Genomic DNA, 21,684 nt, shown 5'->3' with positions numbered 1-21,684 from the left:
TTGTGGACTCGTGATCTAATATGCATTCATATTTGAGATAGAATTTGAGTTTTCTAAATATATGTTGGGATAAAGACTTTTTAGGAATAGATCTAATCTCAGATTGAGTTTATAGTCTTCCAAATATATATTGAGATATGAACCTTTTTAAGGATATGGTTGAGTACATCCATAAATAGGGTAAATGATTGTATTAAAAGATACAGAAACACAAGTGTGATCAAAATAAGTTGATCACAATACTAATTAGGAATGGTTTTCCACTGTTTAGGAACACTTATTTGAAATGGTTTTAGCAATGGTATTTGGAACGGTGAATGCAGTTTAAGACCACGCGTTTAGAAAAGTTTGAGTAATGGGATTTGGAACGGTCATTTATTTATATTTGTAACATTTCTTTACCATTACTAAAATCATTCCTAATTTTTTATTTATAATTTATTCATATATTTAGTAATTTATAACAAAATAAATAAATTTATATATTTTAATAAATTTTAATATATAATTAAATTAATTTAACTAACTTTAATTAATTATATTTATGAATTAATTAATTAACTAATTATGAAATAATAGAATGCAATAAATATTATGAAAAATGAATAATTAAGAAAAAAATATTATATTAATATAAAAAATTATCTAATTACAAAAATAAAAAAAATTAAAACCTAATTTAACTCTTCTTCGTTAGTGACATCCATATCGTCCTGGTTCGAGACTGGGGGATCTGTCGGAGGCGGTTCTGGAACGTCTCCTGCAAAACAAATAAAAATTATTAGTACTTTTAACGAAGAATTATTTATTCTAAAAAAATAATATTAATAATCTACTTAATTACCGCCACCTCAGCCGCCCTCAGCCCGCTCCAGCCGCCGTCCTCCTTTTTCTTGTAACATATTTTAAATAACTCCATCTGCTTGGGCGGCAGACCGAGCTATGCCTCTCATAAAAGAAAAAAATAGTTAGTATCTTATTTATCAATATTGTCTTTTGTTGACAGATGAAGATCAATAAACCTAACTAGTTCTACTGAAAAAATCCACTTGATGAGCTAAACAAGCTTAAATGCATGCTTGATTTGTTTGTACGTGGTTACAAATGAACTATACATTTTTAAATAATTATTAATTATTGAGATATCGTCCCCAATTTGTTTTCTATTTCTAATGACTATGTAATTGCATTTTAATTTGAAATATTACCTTAATATTGTTATTACTGACATTATTTTGTAAATAATATTATTACTGGGATTATTGATCTAATTTTGTGATTATTAACATTATTATTATTGAGAATATTTGGCTAATGTCATGTAAAAAATAATATTACATCAATTAGCCTAATTAGAAAATAAAGAAAGTTCACAAAAATTTAAGCAATATGATTCAATACACACAAGAATTGCATAAATTACAAAATTATACAGTAAATTGCACAAATAATTACACTACACAATTACTAAATTACACAATAATTGCATATTGTTACACTCTTTCAAAGCAAATTGTTCCAATCATAATTATTATAACAGTTTCAAAATATATTCCTAATAAAGGGCAAATATGTTCCTAAATATATTCCAATTTAAATGAGTACATATGTTCAATCTTCCATTCCAAACTGTAATCCTACAACAGTTACAACAATATATTCCAAATAAATGAAAACCTATTCCTAATAATATTCCAAAGTATGATTAAACTTTAGTTCCAAGCACCATTCCAAAATATATCCCCCGCATACACAACCACTATGCAATTTTATGTAAAAAGTATCCCAAAAACCGTTCCCACACTATTAAGAACTTTTATAAACAACTATTTTAAAATATAAAAAAGTGTTCCAAATAAAGAAATTTTATGTTTATATGGCCGTATGCAATTAGGAATCGGTCACTTCGCATGTGGTTTAATTCCGTTACAATTAAAAATCTTCAAGTCGTTTATCATTTATTAGGAACATCGATTATCACAATGAAAGGCTATCCGCTCTTTAACCGTTCTAAACTCTAATGCAAATTCTGCACTTTTTTGTAATGATTAAGAGGTGTAATTTTATACATAGATTCAATTAATAAAATAATTTAAATTTAAATTAGTACAAATAATAAAAAAAAAAACATACGAGGCTATATTATTCATTCCCATAAATATTACTTTGACACTCCCTCTATCTTTTAATAATTACAAAAACACTCTTGAGGGCAATTTTGTCATTAAAAAATTAAATTAAAATTTAACCGGATCAACAGAAGCATTATTTAATTTGGGAAAATTGCATAATACCCCCTGCATTATACTAAATTGCACAAAATATACCTGTATTAAATAAATAGCCATAAAAGACCCTGTGAATTTTGAAATCCTACAAAAAGACCCCCTCCGTCCAAAACTGACGAAAGGTGCTGTACACGTGGTGAAAATGAGAGTAGGGTTTTTTTACCCTATTTCAGTTTTTTTTTTTATAGTGCAATGGTCCAAGATATCCTTCTCCTTCACTACATATACAACTTAACATCCTTCCACAAACATACTACATAAAAATAGGGTTTTAGGTGGGCAAATGTCCAATTTGTCCCTTTTGTTTGAATATAAATAAAAATCACTTATAATATTATATATTATTAATTAAAGTAAATTATTATTTAAATTTAAATATATTTTAATATTTATTTATAAAATATACCAAATCAATATAACAATACCTAAAAATTATATCAATTTTTTTAACTTATATGAAATGTTATATCAAAATTATTAATATATATTTGAATTAAAAATTTAATATTTTTTATTATTTTAAAATTTTATTAAATTAAATAATTTATTACTAATTAAATTAAATTATTATTTAATTTAAATATATTTAAATATTTATTTATAAAATATACTAAATAAATATAAAAATACCTAAAAACTATACCATTAACTTATATAAAATATTATATTAAAACTATTAAGATATATTTAAATTAAATATTTAATATTTTTTTATTATTTGTAAATTTTATTAAATTAAATACTTTTACTAAATTATTATTTAATTTAAATATATTTCAATATTTATTTATAAAATATACTAAATAAATATAAAAATACTTAAAAATTATATCAATTTTTTTAACTTGTATAAAATATTATATTTAAATTATTAATATATATTTAAATTAAATATTTAATATTTTTTATTATTTTACTTAATTTTTGTTTATCTCTTTTCTTTCTGTCATCTTTTCCATCGCTGACGAGGCGCCAACGGTAATAAAAATGGGAAAGCTTGGGCTTTTTGGAATCGTCTGGACGAGAGGAGTCGAACGGTAGTAGTTTCAAGCCGTGATTCGTCCATACGGCGGCGAATCGACGGCAAGAACTTCACGGCGACGATTCGTCCAAAAATTTAAAATTTTTTGATCTCAGCAAAAACTTGATGAAAATGAGCAAGGTTGGTCTTGTTCGGATCTTCAGGTCGAAGCGAGTCTAGTGGTGGTGGTCCCAGGCCGGAATTCATTCGAACGGCTACAAATCGAAGCCAAGAAGCTTTGACGGTTGTGCTCGAAGCCCACTCTCTCCGGTCAATGAAAATCCAAATTGATGGCATAGATATGTTCGTCTTAAGGAGAGGATTCAAATGGTATAAGCCATAGCTAGAAATTCTTTCAGACAACGCCGGAATCGTAGAGAGAAGATTTAGGAGAAATAGTATATACGTTGTGTATAATGTATATATAAATAAAAAAATAAATTAAATTACTTAAGATCTAAACCATTTATTTTTTTATATTCAAAGATCAATGGTTGTTATAAGAAGGGTATAACAATCAATTTAATAAAAATTTAACGTCGTTAGAGTTTACCTAACGGAATGGGAGAGTATGCAACATTTTGAAAAACACGAGATTTTTTTGCCTATTCTTTTAACACGAAGTGTTTTTAGCTAAATTTTGAAAATATTTTATGCAAGTTTTCCATTGAGTTTTAAAGGCTGTTAGGGATGATTTTTATAATTTTTAAAAAGGCAGAGGTGTTTTGTGTAAAAAACTATAGGTGAGAGGGTGTAAATATAATTATCCCTTAAAACTATTCAATTCCTACATTTATTCTATTTCTCGCATCCAAATCCATTCATGCATACCAATCACGCACTTAGAGAAACATCAACTTAGGTAACAATTGCATCTGTTGTAGATCTTTCTTCTACGGCGAGCAGAAAGTGAAGCAAGTCCAGTATACATATTGCATGTCCCAAAAGGGAAACAGCGTTCAACTTTAAATACCCGTAACAACATTGAATAACCTATTCATGTTATTCGTGCAGCATACTTAAGAGTGCGATTTATACTTTCCTGAAAGAAGGCACCAAATGGAATAAGAAGGCAGCGCTGAAGCACCTTGTGCTGAAGTATTACTTATGATACTTTCCTCTCTGCTTACGTGCGAGGTTTATGATGTAAATACTTGAAACGTCTTTACACTGACGGAACAGGGCACTCGTTTATATTCCAAATTTCTTTGGCATACTGGGCAATTGTCCTATCACTGCTAAATTTTCCACTGCCAGCAGTGCTGAGTATTGACATCTTTATCCATCTCTTTCTGTCCCTGCAAGAATAAATTCGAGGTGGGTTACCATTCACTTACATTTATTGGTTTATGGACTGTTGGAAAAACAATGTGGGGGTTGTATATTGACTGAGTTTAGATTTGACTCTTTTCTTCAAACAATATTGCTATCCAAGTGAACGTTTTGCCCCTCACAAGTGCTAACCATTTTCGGCAGTTTTTCTCTCTAAATCCAACTACTTACTATTCCCAAGACATCACAAATTTTGGAAAACGTCAAACCAACCAAATACTATTTGGAACTTTCTTAATGGAAGGACTGTAAATTGCTTTTTAACACCGTTTGCAATGATTTAAGTGCTCAATCAAAATTTGAGTAGAATGATGATCTAGCTAGTGCATTAAAGATGAATTAAAATTATCACAGGCAATCAAAAAGATTGTATCAGTTTCCCTCATATGCTCAGTTAAATAATGGGTAATAAAATTTAGGAAAAAATGCAAGCAACCCCTGTGATATTACAAATGATCAAATTACCCATCTATAAAAAAATATTAATTTAACCCTGTATCTTTTAAAAAATGCAACAATTTACCCCCTGTGTTTTTAAAATGAAGTAATTTATGCTCCTGAAATTGCTTCATTTTAATCAACGCAAGGGATAAATTGCTATTTTTTCCATAAGGGGGAAGTAAGCTCATTAGCAATATCACAGGGAGTAATTGCATTAAACCGAAAAAATTTATCCCCATAACATAATATTGAAGGTGGGAAGGTTGGATTTCTTCGTCTACTTACTTGTAAGCTTCATCCACCCTTTCTTGGGCATCCATGTAGCTTGGAAAGTCACAACCAACCAGAAAATAGTCACCACGGCCATAGCCAGAATTGCCCTCAAGTGACTCAAGCAGCGGATTATAATCATAACTCCCAAATGCTCCGGATCTTATGAACTGTTTGGCCTCTTCAAATCGAGGATCTGGTTTAAACTTTACAGTAAGAAAAAAGAGATGTTAATGAGAATGGGCCTTCCTTTTATTTGTTGGCTATCTTTTTCCTCTTTCAAAAAAAGTAAGCTGTAGGTAAGCTATGTGGTATAAAGAACATATAAAGATGTACCAATCCGTTCTCTCTTTCTTTACGCAACCTCGGAACTTCATCAGCTGTGGCGCCAAAAAGAAAGAAATTTGTTTCCCCAACTTCTTCTCTGATTTCAACATTGGCCCCATCCAGCGTTCCAATGATGAGACATCCATTAAGAGCAAATTTCATGTTACTTGTGCCACTTGCCTCCATTCCAGCTGTACTGATATGCTGTGATAACTCACTTCCCGGAATAAGCATCTCTGCCACAGACACATTGTAATTGGGCACAAAGACAACCTGAAATATTGGAAGATAAATAATCTGATTAAAGAAATCCTAGTAGAAGAAGACATCCGAGATTATCATTTGTTAGTGGTGAACACAAGCAAAAATTGAGATACACAAGTTAAGGCTTTAGCAGGGGTCAAGGCATGTTATCAAGACTGGCACACTGCTGAATATCTGATTGGCTTACCCAACACTTTCAGGGATCATATAAGATTCTTTCTCATTAATCTAGTTGTATGATTTTTGAGTACGTCACTGCTCTATATAATAATAAGACCTAAGCTCTACCAAGCAAAAGACTAAGATGAAATAAATAAGGAAGAATTGCATTTTAGCCTCTGCTTCGTAAATGTAGTGAATACCTGATTAGAGCAGTTTCCACAACTTACATTATGTTAAACAAACAATTTAATAAGAGAGAAATTTCCCAAGTACGAATAAATCGTCTTCTTTGGTTCCAAGTTATTTAAACATGCAAAATGTAATTAGTGATATAGAGGAAATCTACCTTTAAACAGCTATTGACCTCTGGATCATTGTTAACAACAGAGCCAACATCATTTACAAGCTTAACTATTCTTTTAGCATTAGTATATGTTGCAAATGCTTTTCCTCCAATCATGATGGTACGAGGTGTTGTTCTTTTCCGGTCTTCAGGGCTCATCTCCTGCATTGGTAATACACTAAGTTATAAGGCAATGACTATGTTCAGCATACTAATATATCGATTATAAAAGCAAATTGTAAACAATTGAAGTAATGACACGGTTATGGAAAAGGAAAATGCAAATCATTTCTGTGACTGGAGCTTAATGTAAAGCATGTGGTAACAACGACCGAAGAGTACCTGATGTCACTAGATAAGCGACACCTGGCTCAAACACTTACTTAAGAAATGCATCTCATTAAGAATACTTTATGGATAACAGGATGTTTGCCTCACCTTCAGTTTCTTGTACCTATAGACAGCACCCAAAATGTTTAACAGCTGCCTCTTGTACTCGTGGATGCGTTTGACTTGAATATCAAAGAGTGAGTTTGGGTCGATGCTCACACCCGTAACCTGCACTATGTAATTTGCTAAACGTTGTTTGCTTGCCAATTTAGCTAATTCCCACTCGCTCTGGAGATCTGAATTATCAGCAAACTTTGGGAAAACATAGTCAATAAAACAGAAACTCAACATGAGGTGATATCAACAGAAAGTAACAATTATTTGGGAAATATCATAAAATACATACTTGACGCAGATTGGCTAGTAGGTCAAGATTAGTCACCCATTGGTCTGTTTTCAACCATTTGGTGATAATATGACTGAGCTCAGGATTGCAGAACCTGAGCCATCGACGGGGAGTTATACCATTAGTTTTGTTCTGAAATTTGCCAGGCCATATAGAGACATAATCAGCAAATAACTCGGCCTTTAATATGTCACTATGCAGCTGCGCAACACCATTCACCTGCAAGAAGAGTGTGCACAAAGGTTCACTTGCTTATCTGTTATGCGTCAAAAATAAAATTGTAAAAAATCCTAACACTGTAAGCATTCATGACAAGTACCAAAACACAATCACATATCTTATAAAACAAATTGATGTTGCTTGAAGTAGGCATCCTATAAAGAGAACATGCTGCCAGAATTCAATGGCCTGAGGATGAATTTTGAGTGTGAAAAAATACCACCCTCATCATGCAAATTTTCCATTGACGAAAGTATCATTTTAATTTTTATCATGTAATTTCCCACTTCTTTCATATCTCTCTAGCTATGATGCCATTTAGATTACAGAGGCAAGACAAGTAGAGTACAGCATAAGATTGAGATCAGTTAGCAGAATTGTGATTATTAATTTTCAACCAAAAGGGTATTGTTCTTGTTTTCTTATCGCTTGTGAGGCATATAACAAGACATATCTGTATGAAAGAACAGATTAGGATCCTCGTATTATATTTTCTGAACCATTTCAAGTGTTCCCAAGAAGTCCATAATATCTATGTTTGTACTCAAACATGCAGAAGAACTCATACCGTGTGTGAGGAAACCACGCACAAGTTGGCCATACGAACAACTGCTTTTTGTGAGTTGTTATCCAGAACACGTAGACCAGGAAGCTTGCCCTCAAGATCAGGTCTTGTTGACTTTATCATTGCAATGAACTGCAAAGGGCAGGATAAACACTAAGTTCAAGTCGGTTTCGCACACAAATACAGAAGTAATGATAGCTAGAGAACAAAATACCCTCTTGTCAATTTCTTCAATAATTTCCATATGGCGTGGAAGGAGCTTCCACATGACAGCTTGCGACCATTTCTCCAGGGCTTCAGGAAGGACCGTATGGTTCGTATAGGCTATTGTGCTGTAGAATACACATCAGATCCACAAGGTGAGGACCACAAGGCAAGCATTAAAAATCATATTCTACTGAAATAATCTACAATGACAAATTTCAGGGAGCACCTAGTGGTGATATTCCAAGCTTCGTCCCATCCAAGGCCTTCATTATCCATTAACAAACGCATAAGCTCTGGTATTGCAAGAGTAGGATGTGTGTCATTCAATTGTACTGCAACCTTGGAGGGGAATTCAGACCACATGATCTCATTGTCGTCACCTTTCCTCTCCTTAAATCTAGCAATAATGTCCTGAAAAAGTGGCATGAGTATAGGATAAGGGTAACCTACAACTGATTTTCCCTATCATTATTACTTTTAGCGAGATATTTCTCAGTGAAAACATGTGATCTCTACATTGAAGGGATAGAATCTCCTAGATACTTTGTACAAATGAGATGAGATCTTCCCAGTGAAAGAGCCCAAAAACCATCAGAGATGCAAAAGGTCTGTGGACAATGTTTTCAAACTCCCAGTCAAATGGAGGAGGAGCTCCAAACATTCACATATAGAACCAAGTTGGAACTTTCATAATTGACAATGTTGTAATGTATAGTGGTAGTTGGCTTTTGAAGTATTTTCAGCCCTAAAAAGTCTATGTACTACTAAAGAGTCTTATAATCACAAAATTGCTCATTCACACCTTAAAACTTGAATTTTCTCCAATATAAATTTCAAAGTGGCTTAAAAGATTTTGAATGCAGAACTTTTTGGAAATGGAATCTGAAGAAAGAAATGTAGACGTGTAAAATAAGATAAATCAGAGATTTGAGTGAAAGTGATGATAAGTAAAGGGATAAGGCATCAGCAAACCTGAAGTGATGCACTACACAGGAAAAACTGCTGCTTCAGTCTTAAAAGTTTTCCATTTTCAGTAGCATCCCCAGGATACAGAACAGCACAAATCTACAAATATTAACATCCTGTATAAGCATGCAATGACAGTGCAAATATACAAGATCGGATAATTTAGACTTAATAGCAAACATTCACATATTTCAAAATGTTGCGGATTTAAGCATGAATAACTCTTGACCTGCTGAGCCCTTGAATGAAGTAGAGCCGCAGATTCATACTCTCCATCATTAAATTGAAATAAGTTGAAGTCCTCGGCACAGGCTTTAGCCTCCCACAGACGAAGACTGTTAGTATTCTTTGTTTTGTATCCAGGAATTGGTACATCATATGCCACAGCTTGTATGACCTCTCCACCAACCCATTTGCGACTAAAACAGTTTTAAAAATAAAACCCATTTATGAATACATATTTCTTGAAGAAAATTATATTTGAATTATATCCAGAGACTAAAACTCTACCATAGTAAAATGAGAAGCATATTGCAGCGGCACTTACGAGCCAGTGGGATGGACCTCAACTTGACCAAAAAATCTTACAGGGAATACAACATCATGTCTGACAACTTCCCAGGGACTGAACTTCTGCATTAAATAACCAGGAAATTAAGGCTCACTAAATTTTCAAAAAATGAAGAGCTAATATTGTATTAACAATGTTTAGGGGCCAGCAAACCTCCAACCAATCTTCTGCAATTTCCTCTTGCCCCGCTTTGGTTATCCGCTGCTTGAATAGACCATATCTGTACCTCAATCCATATCCCCATGCAGGTAAATTCAAGGTAGCCATTGAATCAAGAAAACAAGAAGCAAGCCTCCCAAGACCACCATTTCCAAGCGCAGCATCTTTCTCCTGCAACAATCAATTAAAATTATTTTCACAATCTGCTGGGACGTAAATATTGAAGAGAGTACACGCTCAATGATGACAACAATAACATGAAAATAAAAATCACTCCTCAAAATGTGCCAGATGAAGTTAAATTTGACGAATGAATTTAAACCAAGGGGAACATATTTAGGAGGATACCAGTGTAGCATTATTTCTCTTCTAATAAATATTGCCAAATAATCTGATTGATACAACAATTTTCACATGCAAATGGGTAATATATAATTACCTGCTCCACAATGTCTTCCAATGCATGACCCAGTTGCTTTAGAGCATCAGCATATGCATCTTGAACATCTAGGTTTCCAACTGCATTGGTCAAAGCTCGACCTTGGAGATATTCCATGGATAAATAATATGTTTGCTTAGGATTAACTTTGTGATAGTGACTATATGTTTCATTCCATTGCTGCAAAAGTATTCAAAATAACAGGATGTGTTTTAGAATACACCTCGATAACATATAATCATACTCTAGCACTACAAATATGCATTACGAGTGAACCAACTAAGGTTCCCTGCAACTTCTTAGAAAACTGTGAATTAGCTTCTAGTATTTTGTGGGGAAAATGTAATCTACGTTGCCACCAAATGAAAGCATGCGATTACCAAGAATAAATAAAATACTACAGGGAACAAAAGCCTTTGGGTACCTGCACAATCGCCAATTCATACATGCAGGGCACAGAATGTATATCCTTCAAATATAGATAAGGCATCCATCGCTTAATAATGTGATATATAAATGGCCAACCTCACAGAAAAAAGTTATATCAGAGTTGGCATTGGTAGACTATTAACCTAGTTACACAAAGAAACTGATGGGGGATCTGCTGAAAGATCAGCTTATAACTGATGCCTCTATCTTAAATTTAAACAGAGAACTGTTGGTTAAAACAGATATCATATAACTGATGACCAATCATTCCATTTTAGCTAATCTATAAAGTAACAAGATACATTCAAACACTGGAAATGCAGTTAAAAAGTCTGGCACAAACAAATGAAATCAATATCCAACTTTAATTTTCCAATTCACGGAGTTGAGACCAAAAAAGGCAAACATGATACATAAAATTTAGCACTAAAAATTCTAAAACATTGAAAGTAAAATGTTGGCCAGGATATTTAAGAAACAAGAACTTTTGCATACAACAATTGCTTTATATTGTAAATCTTTGAATTTTAGCTTAGCTCATGCCGTAGAGCACTAACGCTCAATGCATGAACCTTGAAAGAGACTGCAATGTGATGCTGACGTGACACATAAATGCAAAAGAACTAAATGACACTATCATGCAATTGGCATTCAGGGAAAAAAGTGCATATTGCAAGGATGATAAGCAAACAAAGGCATAAGCAGATTTGCCAATAGAATTATAGTATACAACATTGATTTAAGAAATCAAATGAAACAACATTTCCCCCTTGGAGGAAATAAACGGACTTAATCAAGTCTGTCCATCATCCGCAAAACTATAAACACTTAAGCTAGAATATAATTGCTTGAACCGTTGTCATCATCAAGTTTCACCTCTAAAGAAGCAGTTACAGCCTCTCATGCGAACAAGTAATTACTAGTTATCCTTAAGAAGGCATATAAACAACCCAATGTCCTTTCTAGTCGGAATCAACAAAATTACAAGTGAAGCAGTTCAGAAAATCAACAATATGGATCCCCCTTAAAGTACCAAACCGGGTATGACAACTCAGTTTGAACATAATACCTTGATCAACCGATCACGAACGCTATCTGCAGTAGCATAGTATGCTTGCTCCAGCTCAAACTTGAAAGGGGAAAAATGAGGGCTGTACTCAGCATGGTACTTGATATTGGATGCAATTTCAGTTGACTTTTCAGCCAGTGGATGAGCAACTGCTGGTATTTTCTCTGAAATTTTAGCCTTAGCAGTTGCACTGCCGTTCGCCTCCATTGTAGCTGCCATTTTCAGTAGTTTCACCAATTTCTAAAGATATACAACCTGAAAAAATTGTGTAGGATAACAAGGGAATAAAAATTATTTGAACAAATAGTATATTTCATCCACAACATAAGAAGGAGGTTCACATGATCTCATAACAAGCAACTCATTCTCGCATAAACAATCAAAGTCACCAACAATTTCAGGTTGATGATATAGGCACCGCAAAACCATTTCAGATGCTAAACCAGCAAATCACACAGTACACGTGAAGAAATAACAAACAAACAAACTATGCAATGTTGAAGCATAATTTAGCGAATCACAAAAACTTCGAGATGCAAGAACCTCAGAAATTGAGTGAATCACACAAACTTTTCAAATTAAAGAAATGAAAAAATCTAAGCAATCCACATTACCTGATGTACCCTTCCCAATTCGAAAGGAAACAGACTGGAAACAAAGCGGTTCGTTTCTGCTATAAATTATAGTGGGCGGGACTACAAATAATACCAGATATTTAAGGAGTGGAATGGAAAGGAATAAATGAGGAAGATATTCTTTCCTGCAGAGAAAAGTGACAAAAAGAGAAAAGCAAAAAAGGGATTTGTATCGTTCTTGTGTTTTTGTGGTTATGAACTATCTGAGAGATGATGATGATGGAGAGATCGAGATTATGAACGAAATAAATATCTGCTAGAGCGCAGGAGAGTGAGATGACGAGGGAAAAATGGGCGGAACCTCCACGTGATTCGCTGATATGAATACCCCTTACCAAATTAGAGTGATGTGGGAAATGCACTCGCCACTTGTCATTTTTTCAAGAATAAAATATTATTCTTATATAAAATTTATTAATAATTATAATATATAAACATTTATTACAAAACTAAAAATACTATTATTTTTATAAAATATAATTCATATATATGTGATGTAGCGTGTCGAGTAATCTATACTTTATTTTATAAAGTATTGGTTCTGGCAGAACCATCACGAGTTTGTTCTTAAAAATACATATTATTAGACAGAAAAACTCTTGAAACTCACAAACTCTTCGTCTGCATTTGTTACAAAATGTATGCCAAAAATAGTAAACCAATAATAAAAGCAAAAAATTAACAGCTCTTTACCTTCCATAGAGACAAGAAGTGTGAGATACCATTTTCGTTGAAAATAACCAAAATTCTGAGAGGTTCACTTATGATCTTCTAAATTAATCGTTAAATTATTTTTAATACCCCATGTTCCGACTTTATCAATTTTGGTTCTCAAATTTTTTTTAGATAATCAAAATTAATCGTAATCCAAACTTACCATGCATTCGCACTTGTGCACTATAAGCCCTCACACCCATAACTAAAGGCCACTTAATAGTAGTTGACTGAGTTAAATTAAGAAAAAAAAAATTGCAACTATGAACATCATTTTTTTTTTTTTTTGGATAATCAAAATACAATTTGAAATTATTCCTTTATTTTGATTAACTAAATGACCAATACATGTTTAAATGTGGCACAGTAGAAAAATAATTCATCAAAAAATTTATAGTGTTTGAAAACGATGTAAGTGAGTTTCAAGCCAATAAGGTAGCAAATATTAATTAATTTGGTAATTCTAAATAAATCACATTTTGTGATTAAGAAAATAACGTTAATTAAATTATAAAGAATCAATTAAATTGTGACACTTTATCAAACGATTACAGCACGAGCTTTCATCCTCATCTATAAATATGAGTGTTTTTTTAGCAATATAAAAGTAATAGGTCAAATCAGACAATCAGTCAAGTGACTTAAGCCATAGCATGTCAAGATACACGATAAGTCAAGATACCAAATCAAACCTGAAGGCTCTGAAATCCAAAGCACTTCGCCACAATGAATTATCGCTGCAAGGAACAGTATGGCCTCAAAGAAAACTTATAGCATGGTTTCGAAGAGGAGGAGACCTTACTAGGGAAGTGGAAAGACAGTAAGATGGGGAACTCTAGTATAGCTGAAGCACTTAGGATAAGAAGCGTGGACTTGAAATTTCCTTCAAGAAACATTTTGTCTTTAAAAAAAGTTCATCATGTATCCACTGTTAGAAGAAATATATGTAGTGGTTCTATAATAATTAGAGAGGGATATGAATTAGCATTTAAATTCAATAAAGTTGTAATTCAGCAATTTGGTACTTTTATTGGTAAAGGTTATTTTGACAATGGTTTGTTCAATGTTCAAGTTGAGAATAATAATAAAACTGATGTTTCTGATTCTATTGTTTTGAATGTAGAATCTTCTACTATGTGGCATAGCAGGTTAGATCATTTAAATTTTAATTCAATCAAACAAATGATGAATTTGAATTTAATTCCTTGTGAAAATATTGAATGAAATCACAAATGCCAAGTTCGTGTAGAAGCTAAACAAGTTAGGAAACCCTATCAATCACTTGAAAGGGATTCAGAAATACTTGATTTAGTTCACACAGATATTTGTGAATTTAATGGAGTTTTGACCAGGGACCATAAACTATATCTTATCATCTTTAGAGATGATTGCAGTAGATATTGTTATGTGTTTCTCATGAAAAATAAGGATAAAATCTTAGATAAATTTATTTTGTTTAAAAATGAGCATAAATCCAAATTGGTAAGAAACTTGAACGACTAAGGTCTGGTAAAGGAGAAGAGTATGAGTCAAGTAAGTTCAATGAATATTGTCAAACTTTTGGCATTATTCATGAAGAGACTCCCTTATATTCTCCTTCATCTAATGAAGTAGCTGGACAAAAGAATAGAACATTCAAAGACATGATTAACAGTCTCCTACTAACCTTCGGGTTATCAAAGTGTTTGTAGGGAGAGGCTATGAATACGGCTTGTCATATTCTGAACAAAGTACCTATAAAACACAATACGGGTACTCCTTTCGAGTAGTGGAAAGAAAGAAAAATCAAGCCTCAAATACTTTATAGCATGGGGGTGCCTAGAAAAAATGCTAGTCCCAGAACATAAAAGAAAGAAATTAGGCCCTGAGACTGTTAATCCTGTGTTCTTGGGCTATGTGGAGACAAGTTATGCTTTGAGATTTCTTGGTTATTAAATCAAAAATTCCAAGCATTGAGGTTGACACAATAGTCGAATTTCATGATGCTGTCTTCCTAGAAAATGTATTTTCTATGAAAATAAGAGTACCTTCAAGTGTTTTACTTGATGATTCACTTGCCTCCACGTCTATTCCTGAACACGTAGAAAAGATGTCAAATGTGGGGCTTAATCCTAATAGTATTAGTTTGACTTATGAGGAGTCAGATGAATCTAAATGGAGTAAGAGAGCTAGGTTGTCAAGGATTTTGAAAGTGACTTTGTCAATAATTATGAGAAGGACTTCGTTATTTCTAACGGAACATGGATGCTCGTCGATCTCCCTCCGGTGTGTAATACTATTGGGTGTTAGTGGATCTTTAAGAAAAAACTGAAATCTGATGGGACTATCGATAAGTTTAAAGCCATATTGGTGGCTAAGGGTTTTAAACAAAAGGAGGGAATAGACTATTTTGATACTTATTATCTGGTAGCTCGATTGACTACAATCTGGGTGCTTATAGCACTTGCTTCGTATATAGTCTTCTGATTCACCAGATGGATGTGAAAACAACCTTCTTGTATGGTGAAATCGAGGAGGAAATATACATGGATCAGCCTAAGGGGTTTGTAGCTTATAGTAACAAGCACAAAGTTTGTGAACTTGTCAAGTCTCTCTATGGACTTAAACAAGAACCTAAACAATGGCATGAAAAATTTAATAAACTATACTTAAGTTTGGTTTCACCATAAATGAGACTGATAAGTGTATATAATGTGAGGTTAAAGGAGATAAAATAATAGTTTTATGTCTGTATGTAGATAATATTCTTTTAATAGGATCATGTCTAGATATCATTACTAAAACCAAGTGATTTTTGAAAAATAAGTTTGAAATAAAGGAAATGGGTGAGGCTGATGTAATTCTTGGCATCAAGTTGACATTCAACTTATGGGATAGCCATATCTCAATCTCATTATATTGAGAAGATAATTGAGAAATTTGGATATCAAAACAGTAGAAGTGTTAAGACACCATATGATTCTTTTGTAGCTTTATTCAAAAATAAAAGTGGTGTTCCAGTTGCACAACTAAGGTATTCCCAAATTATTGGGAGTTTACAGTATCTATCAAATGGCACGAGACCAAATATATCTTGTTTTCTCAAAGTTAGCTAGATACACTAGTTGTTTTAATAGAACCCATTGGGGAACTTTGGGTAGGGTACTAAGGTACCTTAAGAGCACCGTGTCACTAGCCATACATTATGGCAGATTCCCTAATGTTCTTGAGGGATATAGTGATACTAGCTGGATATAGCCAAAAATTCCGATAGCAATGGGTGTTCAGGATATATTTTTACCTTAGGTGGGGGCGCAGTCTCCTAGAAATTTGTAAAACAGACTTTGATAACCTGATCTAGTTTTGAAGTTGAGTTATATGCGTTGGATACTACTAGTACCGAGACAGAATGGTTATATGGATTGTTATTACAACTTCTCATCAGTAAACCAGCCTCTTCCACCCATAGTTGTACATCGTGATAGTCAAACCAAAATTGCAAAGATGATGAGTCTTAAATACAATCAAAAGACAAATAAGACGTCCAAGTTAGACTAAAGTCTATAAGGGCATTAGTATCACACAGAGTAATTGGTATTGACTTTGTGGGAACAAAGGATAATGCAGTTGATCCTTCGACGAAAGAATCAAATCTGTCACAAGTATATAAATCCAGTTGGGGATAAGACTAAAAATCCATCAATGATGTATCTATGATGTCAACCCAACCTTCTAAGTGGAGACTCACAAAGAAGGTTCAATGTGGTATTAACAAGTCGTAGAGTATGTTAACAACCAAAATAGACTGATACTTTGTATCTGGAGTCTGTCCCCTATAATTCTTGAAGATGTTGGTACTGTAAGTACAGTAAGGCTTCATTCTGAAGGGATTCAAATCTTAGACGAGATGCTAGTAGTGCATCCCTAGAGTCGTCCAACTAAGTGAATGTAGTTATTTGGCCGCAACTAAGGAATTGAGTTATTCCTGAAAGCATTCATGAACAGGATAATGACATGTATCCTAAGTGTCAACCCTAAAATTCAGCACAAAGTCAGTAGCTTATTGTTACTGACATACGCTGTCACGCTCACAAGCTCAAATTCAAGGCTTAGTTTCATTTAACCTGGTAATAACTAACGCTAGATAACTTAGACAGTGGTTCAAACCGAAAGGTACAATTGTTGAAAGCAAGTTACAGAAACTTGAGTTCAAATCTATGGATTTGTGGGGGATTGTTGTAATTTTAATAAAATTATATAAAGAAAATCCATATATTTTGTTGAGAAAATGAGAAGAAGAAGAGAAAGTACTTGTCCCACATTGAAAAATGATGGGAAAAGTGGAAGGATTTGATAAGTATATATGGGGTTATGGGGGTGAGTTTGATACTCTCATATTCTTTTATCCCATATAGGAAGTTTATTGATGCAATAAATTCCTTATATAGGTGGTTGTGGGGCTTGTGGCGGATTGTTGCGACCAGGGGCGGAGACGACGACAGATGGCCTTCGCAAGGAGTGGCGTAACATTCTGCTGGCGACGGGGAACAAATTGGCTGAAAAACAGACGGGAATGGCGCAGCGGCATCTACGGTGGCCGATTCTTCTTCCTCAAAGGCACACTTGCAGATTCCGGCCACCAATCCCCAACCTCCGGCGAGGTGCAGCAGGTTACCGGCAGCATCTCACAACACGATGGCCGGCGAGGCTGTGCTGCTGGCGAAAGAACACCAGCAGACCGGGAAGGAGAATGATGATGCAGCCGCTGATGTCATCGATGATGTAAGCACTGATGCAGCTGCTGACTTGGGTGATGATGTCACTGCTGATGCGGATGATAATGTGGATGCTGACATCAGGTATGATGTGGCGGGTGACATCAGCGGTGATGTGGAAAAAACCAACCCATTTGCTACACCAGTTAGACCCATCTTTACGAGATTATTTGTTGGGAACATTCTATCGGAAATGACAAAATTGCAACTGCTTTCAACAATTCCACACGGAAAACGCTCTCATTCATTGCCCCTACAATTCAAAATAGGGAGGTCGTGGTTCGTCCATCTTTGGATACTATGCAAGATGGCTCTAAACGCTGGAAATCCACTGCAGTTGGATATTTTTTGGGTAAGCGGCCGTATTACCATCATTTGAAGGAATACGCCCATTCGGTGTGGCTTGCTCCACGTGAGGTAACAGCAACAATTAATGGATTTTTCTTCTTTCAATTTGAAACTGACATTGATATGGAGGAGGTGATAGAAGGGGGTCCATGGTTGTTGCAAGGGCAACCATTAGTACTACAGAAGTGGAAACCATGTATGACTATGAGAAAACTGATACATACACAAGTACCGGTCTGGATAAAACTTTGGCACCTTCCAATGGAATATTGGACAACGGAAGGGTTGAGCACAATTGCTAATGGAGTGGGCAAGCCCTTCTACCCATATGCAATAATGAGGGCATGCACACGATTGGACTTTGCTCAAGTATGCGTGATGCTAGACATTACTAAGAAGATGACTAAACACATTATTATCATGGCACCGGATGAAGATGGAGGGGAAACACCGTGTAAGATTGATGTTGAATACGAATGGCTCCCTCCAAAATGCACGAGTTGTATGACCATTGTGCATATGACGAAGGATTGTTCACTTCATAAATCCCTTAAACCTACGCAACCCCCGGTAGCCGTATATGTACCTAAAGTTATTGCGCCACAACCATCACAAGCCACTGTGAAGACTAGGAAGACTTTGCATACCCAATCACCACCGGTTCCTGAAAAGAGTATGAGGGCCTTGAACAATAATAATACGGGAGTTGGTATGGCGAGAACTAAGGAGAGTAAACGGCACATGGAAACCAATGCGAGACCACTACCTTTGCTGCCAACTCACAAGTTGAACAATCGAAGAGAGGAATGAGAGCTTCCTCGTGAACAAAGGTTGAGCTGTGAGGAAAAAGGCAAGGCAATTGTTGTTTCTAACTCGTTTGATGCTCTACAATTGCTAGACAATGTAGAAGATACACCTAAGGGGCACATACCGAGACTGGAGACTGGACTACAGACACTGCATCATGTGCTCACCTCCTTTGGAAAAAGCACAACCCAGATGCTTAAAGTACACCGAACGATCACCTATCACCATGGCATTAGTAATTATTGAGGATTTTTTATAGCGTTTCCATAGTTTCTCATATTGAGCATTATCGCTAGTTTGACTGTGGGTAACCCTTGGTCGGTCAAGGGATACACCGCTAGATGATCGATTTTTTCTTTCTTTTTATTTTTATGCAACTTGCCGTTCCCCGAACTTCAAATCTAAATTTGTGGTTGAAGTGTTATGGAGATTAGATTGAACAGGAGGGTGACCTATGAGAGCTCCACCCACTCGCCCCGACTCGGCTTCGGCCCTGGTTTTGAGCATGGAGATGAATGTCTCATTTTCAGGATATATTTTTTTGCAGCAAAATATTTGAATTTATTTTAAAAGTTGAAAATTTAAATTCTAATTTTAAATACCAAATTTTCAATTCTGATTTCAAAATTTAAATGCATAACACCCCCTGTTCGTGTTTTAAAAAGTATGTTAAAAATCCCCCTCTGTTTTAAAAATTAGGCAAAGAATCCCTTTCTGTTTTATTAAATGTAGCTTAATCGCCCCTTTCAATTAAACCTAACTAACAACGTTAAATTTTTCACAAATAACCGTTATACCCTTACTTAGTATATATTATTTTTTATTTTAATAACCATTGGATCTGTATTGATTGTATCAGTGCTGATTGTATCAGTGCCATTAAATCTCATCAATTAATCTTTAACTGTTGGATTTTGAATATATGAAAGAAAATCAAGATTTGATATTTTATTGATTAAAAATATTATTTGAAACAAAAAATATTAATCCCCACTACCCCCACCCCTAGGGGTGTTCTGTTTGGTTAACCGAATCGAATTTTTGGTTAATCGAATTTTGTTCACCATTTTTAAAAATAAAAAATTGAACCAAACCAATACTGTTAAAAAACCAAAAAATTGATTTTTTTATAAAAAAATATATATAAATAATTTTAATATTTTTTAATTTTATCCAAAAATACATGTACCAGAATATTAAAATCTAAAAAATAAAATGTATCATGAAAAGAATATTTACGAATATAATTCAAGATTTCAAATCAAAATAAAAGAACACAATAGCAATCCACTCGTTTAATTTAAACTCAAATTTAATAGTACAACTACAATATTCAATATCCTATTAATACAATATTCAAAAAAAATTTATTAGGCATTTCATTAAACACATTCAAAGCAAAACTTGTAAATTCAATTTCTAAATTTCTTCTGCAAACTGTAAAAGAAATTTACAAAGAAAGAAAAACTACCTGTGCGAAGTGTAACGTTTCTCTTCTACCACCAAGAAGAAGAACGAAGTCGCGAGAGGTAGAGTCGCTGGTGGGTGTGGTTGCCGGTGGAGAGAGTGGAGAACTGAAGTGGTGCCTTACTGCGTTTTCTCATTCAGTCATTCTTTTCTCTTTTAGTTTTTTGTTTATATTATAATATTAATATATAAATATAATATGATATATAATATATTTTAACATAATATAATTAATGAAATAATATATATATATATATATAAATTGATTTTCGATTCTTTTCGGATACCAAACAGTGATGAAAAAAATCAAACCAAAAATTAATTTTTTTTGTAAAGAAAACAAAATCGAACCGAATTTTATCAATTTAAACCAAACTATGAACACCCCTACCCACCCCCACCACTCACCCCGCTGTCTACCCCCAACCCAATCATTGCTACCCCCAGAACGTCGTTGTCTTTCTGTGGGCGATGCCCAGACCATCGTTGCCCTTCTGTGGGCGACGTCCATTTTTTAATTAATTTTAATTATATTTCAGTTATTAAAAAATAATTTTAAATAATTATAATAATTAAATATATTTTAAATAATAATTATACTTAAATTGAAAACACATGCAACCATATGTAAATGTCCAAACATCGCACTAATAATCACTACCAACAAAGGCGTGAGCGGCAGATTAGTTAGCAGTGGAGTAGGGGACTGTCAAATCCCAGAAAAGGAGGGAAAGCATCAATCCCAAGAATCACATGAAATGCTGGATCTCTCTCGTGAGTTGGGCGCTTTCTAGTTTCTACTCCTCTGACTCTCTCACGCGCCCTTTATGACACTGCAGAAAAATAGCCGTCAACTAAACGTGTCATCCATCCCTCCACAACCACCATACTCCCTAAATTAGAAAAAAAAAAACATATAATGTTTAGATTCATATTTTTGTATTTTTAAAATAAGATAAAATACATTCAATATTTATTTTTGTAATTTTACACCTTATTTTTGTATTATTTTATTTTAACTTTTTATATATATACATATATATTTATATATAATATAAAATAGACATAATTTGACAATAAATAATGATTTTTGTTTCAAAAAAATACAACACTAAACGTACAATATTTATATATATATCTATTTATATATA

General features: G+C 33.8%; 1 protein-coding gene across 2 annotated transcripts; it reads right to left on the bottom strand.

The window, feature by feature from the left end:
- Positions 1-4,167: 4,167 nt before the first annotated feature.
- On the bottom strand, positions 4,168-20,561 carry PHS2 (alpha-glucan phosphorylase 2). Of its 2 annotated transcripts, none has more exons than XM_088878022.1 (16): positions 20,538-20,561; positions 11,809-12,063; positions 10,311-10,490; positions 9,866-10,042; positions 9,689-9,774; positions 9,371-9,560; positions 9,148-9,240; positions 8,402-8,586; positions 8,183-8,300; positions 7,972-8,100; positions 7,185-7,403; positions 6,887-7,090; positions 6,452-6,610; positions 5,689-5,952; positions 5,368-5,558; positions 4,168-4,607 (listed from the first exon to the last, which is right to left on the bottom strand). In XM_088878022.1, exons 2-16 carry the CDS (start codon positions 12,025-12,027, stop codon positions 4,475-4,477), a joined length of 2,547 nt encoding a protein of 848 aa, XP_088734148.1. In that variant the 5' UTR covers positions 12,028-12,063; positions 20,538-20,561; the 3' UTR covers positions 4,168-4,474. The 2 variants fall into 2 exon arrangements, with proteins under 2 accessions (XP_088734148.1, XP_011069887.1); XM_011071585.3 differs by lacking the exon at positions 20,538-20,561 and adding an exon at positions 12,423-12,719.
- Positions 20,562-21,684: the final 1,123 nt, after the last annotated feature.

The sequence above is a fragment of the Sesamum indicum genome, linkage group LG2 (assembly GCF_026168435.1).
Source record: "Sesamum indicum cultivar Baizhima isolate 11 linkage group LG2, ASM2616843v1, whole genome shotgun sequence".
Classification (NCBI taxonomy): Eukaryota; Viridiplantae; Streptophyta; class Magnoliopsida; order Lamiales; family Pedaliaceae; genus Sesamum; species Sesamum indicum.
This window is presented reverse-complemented; position numbering and strand designations above follow the sequence as displayed.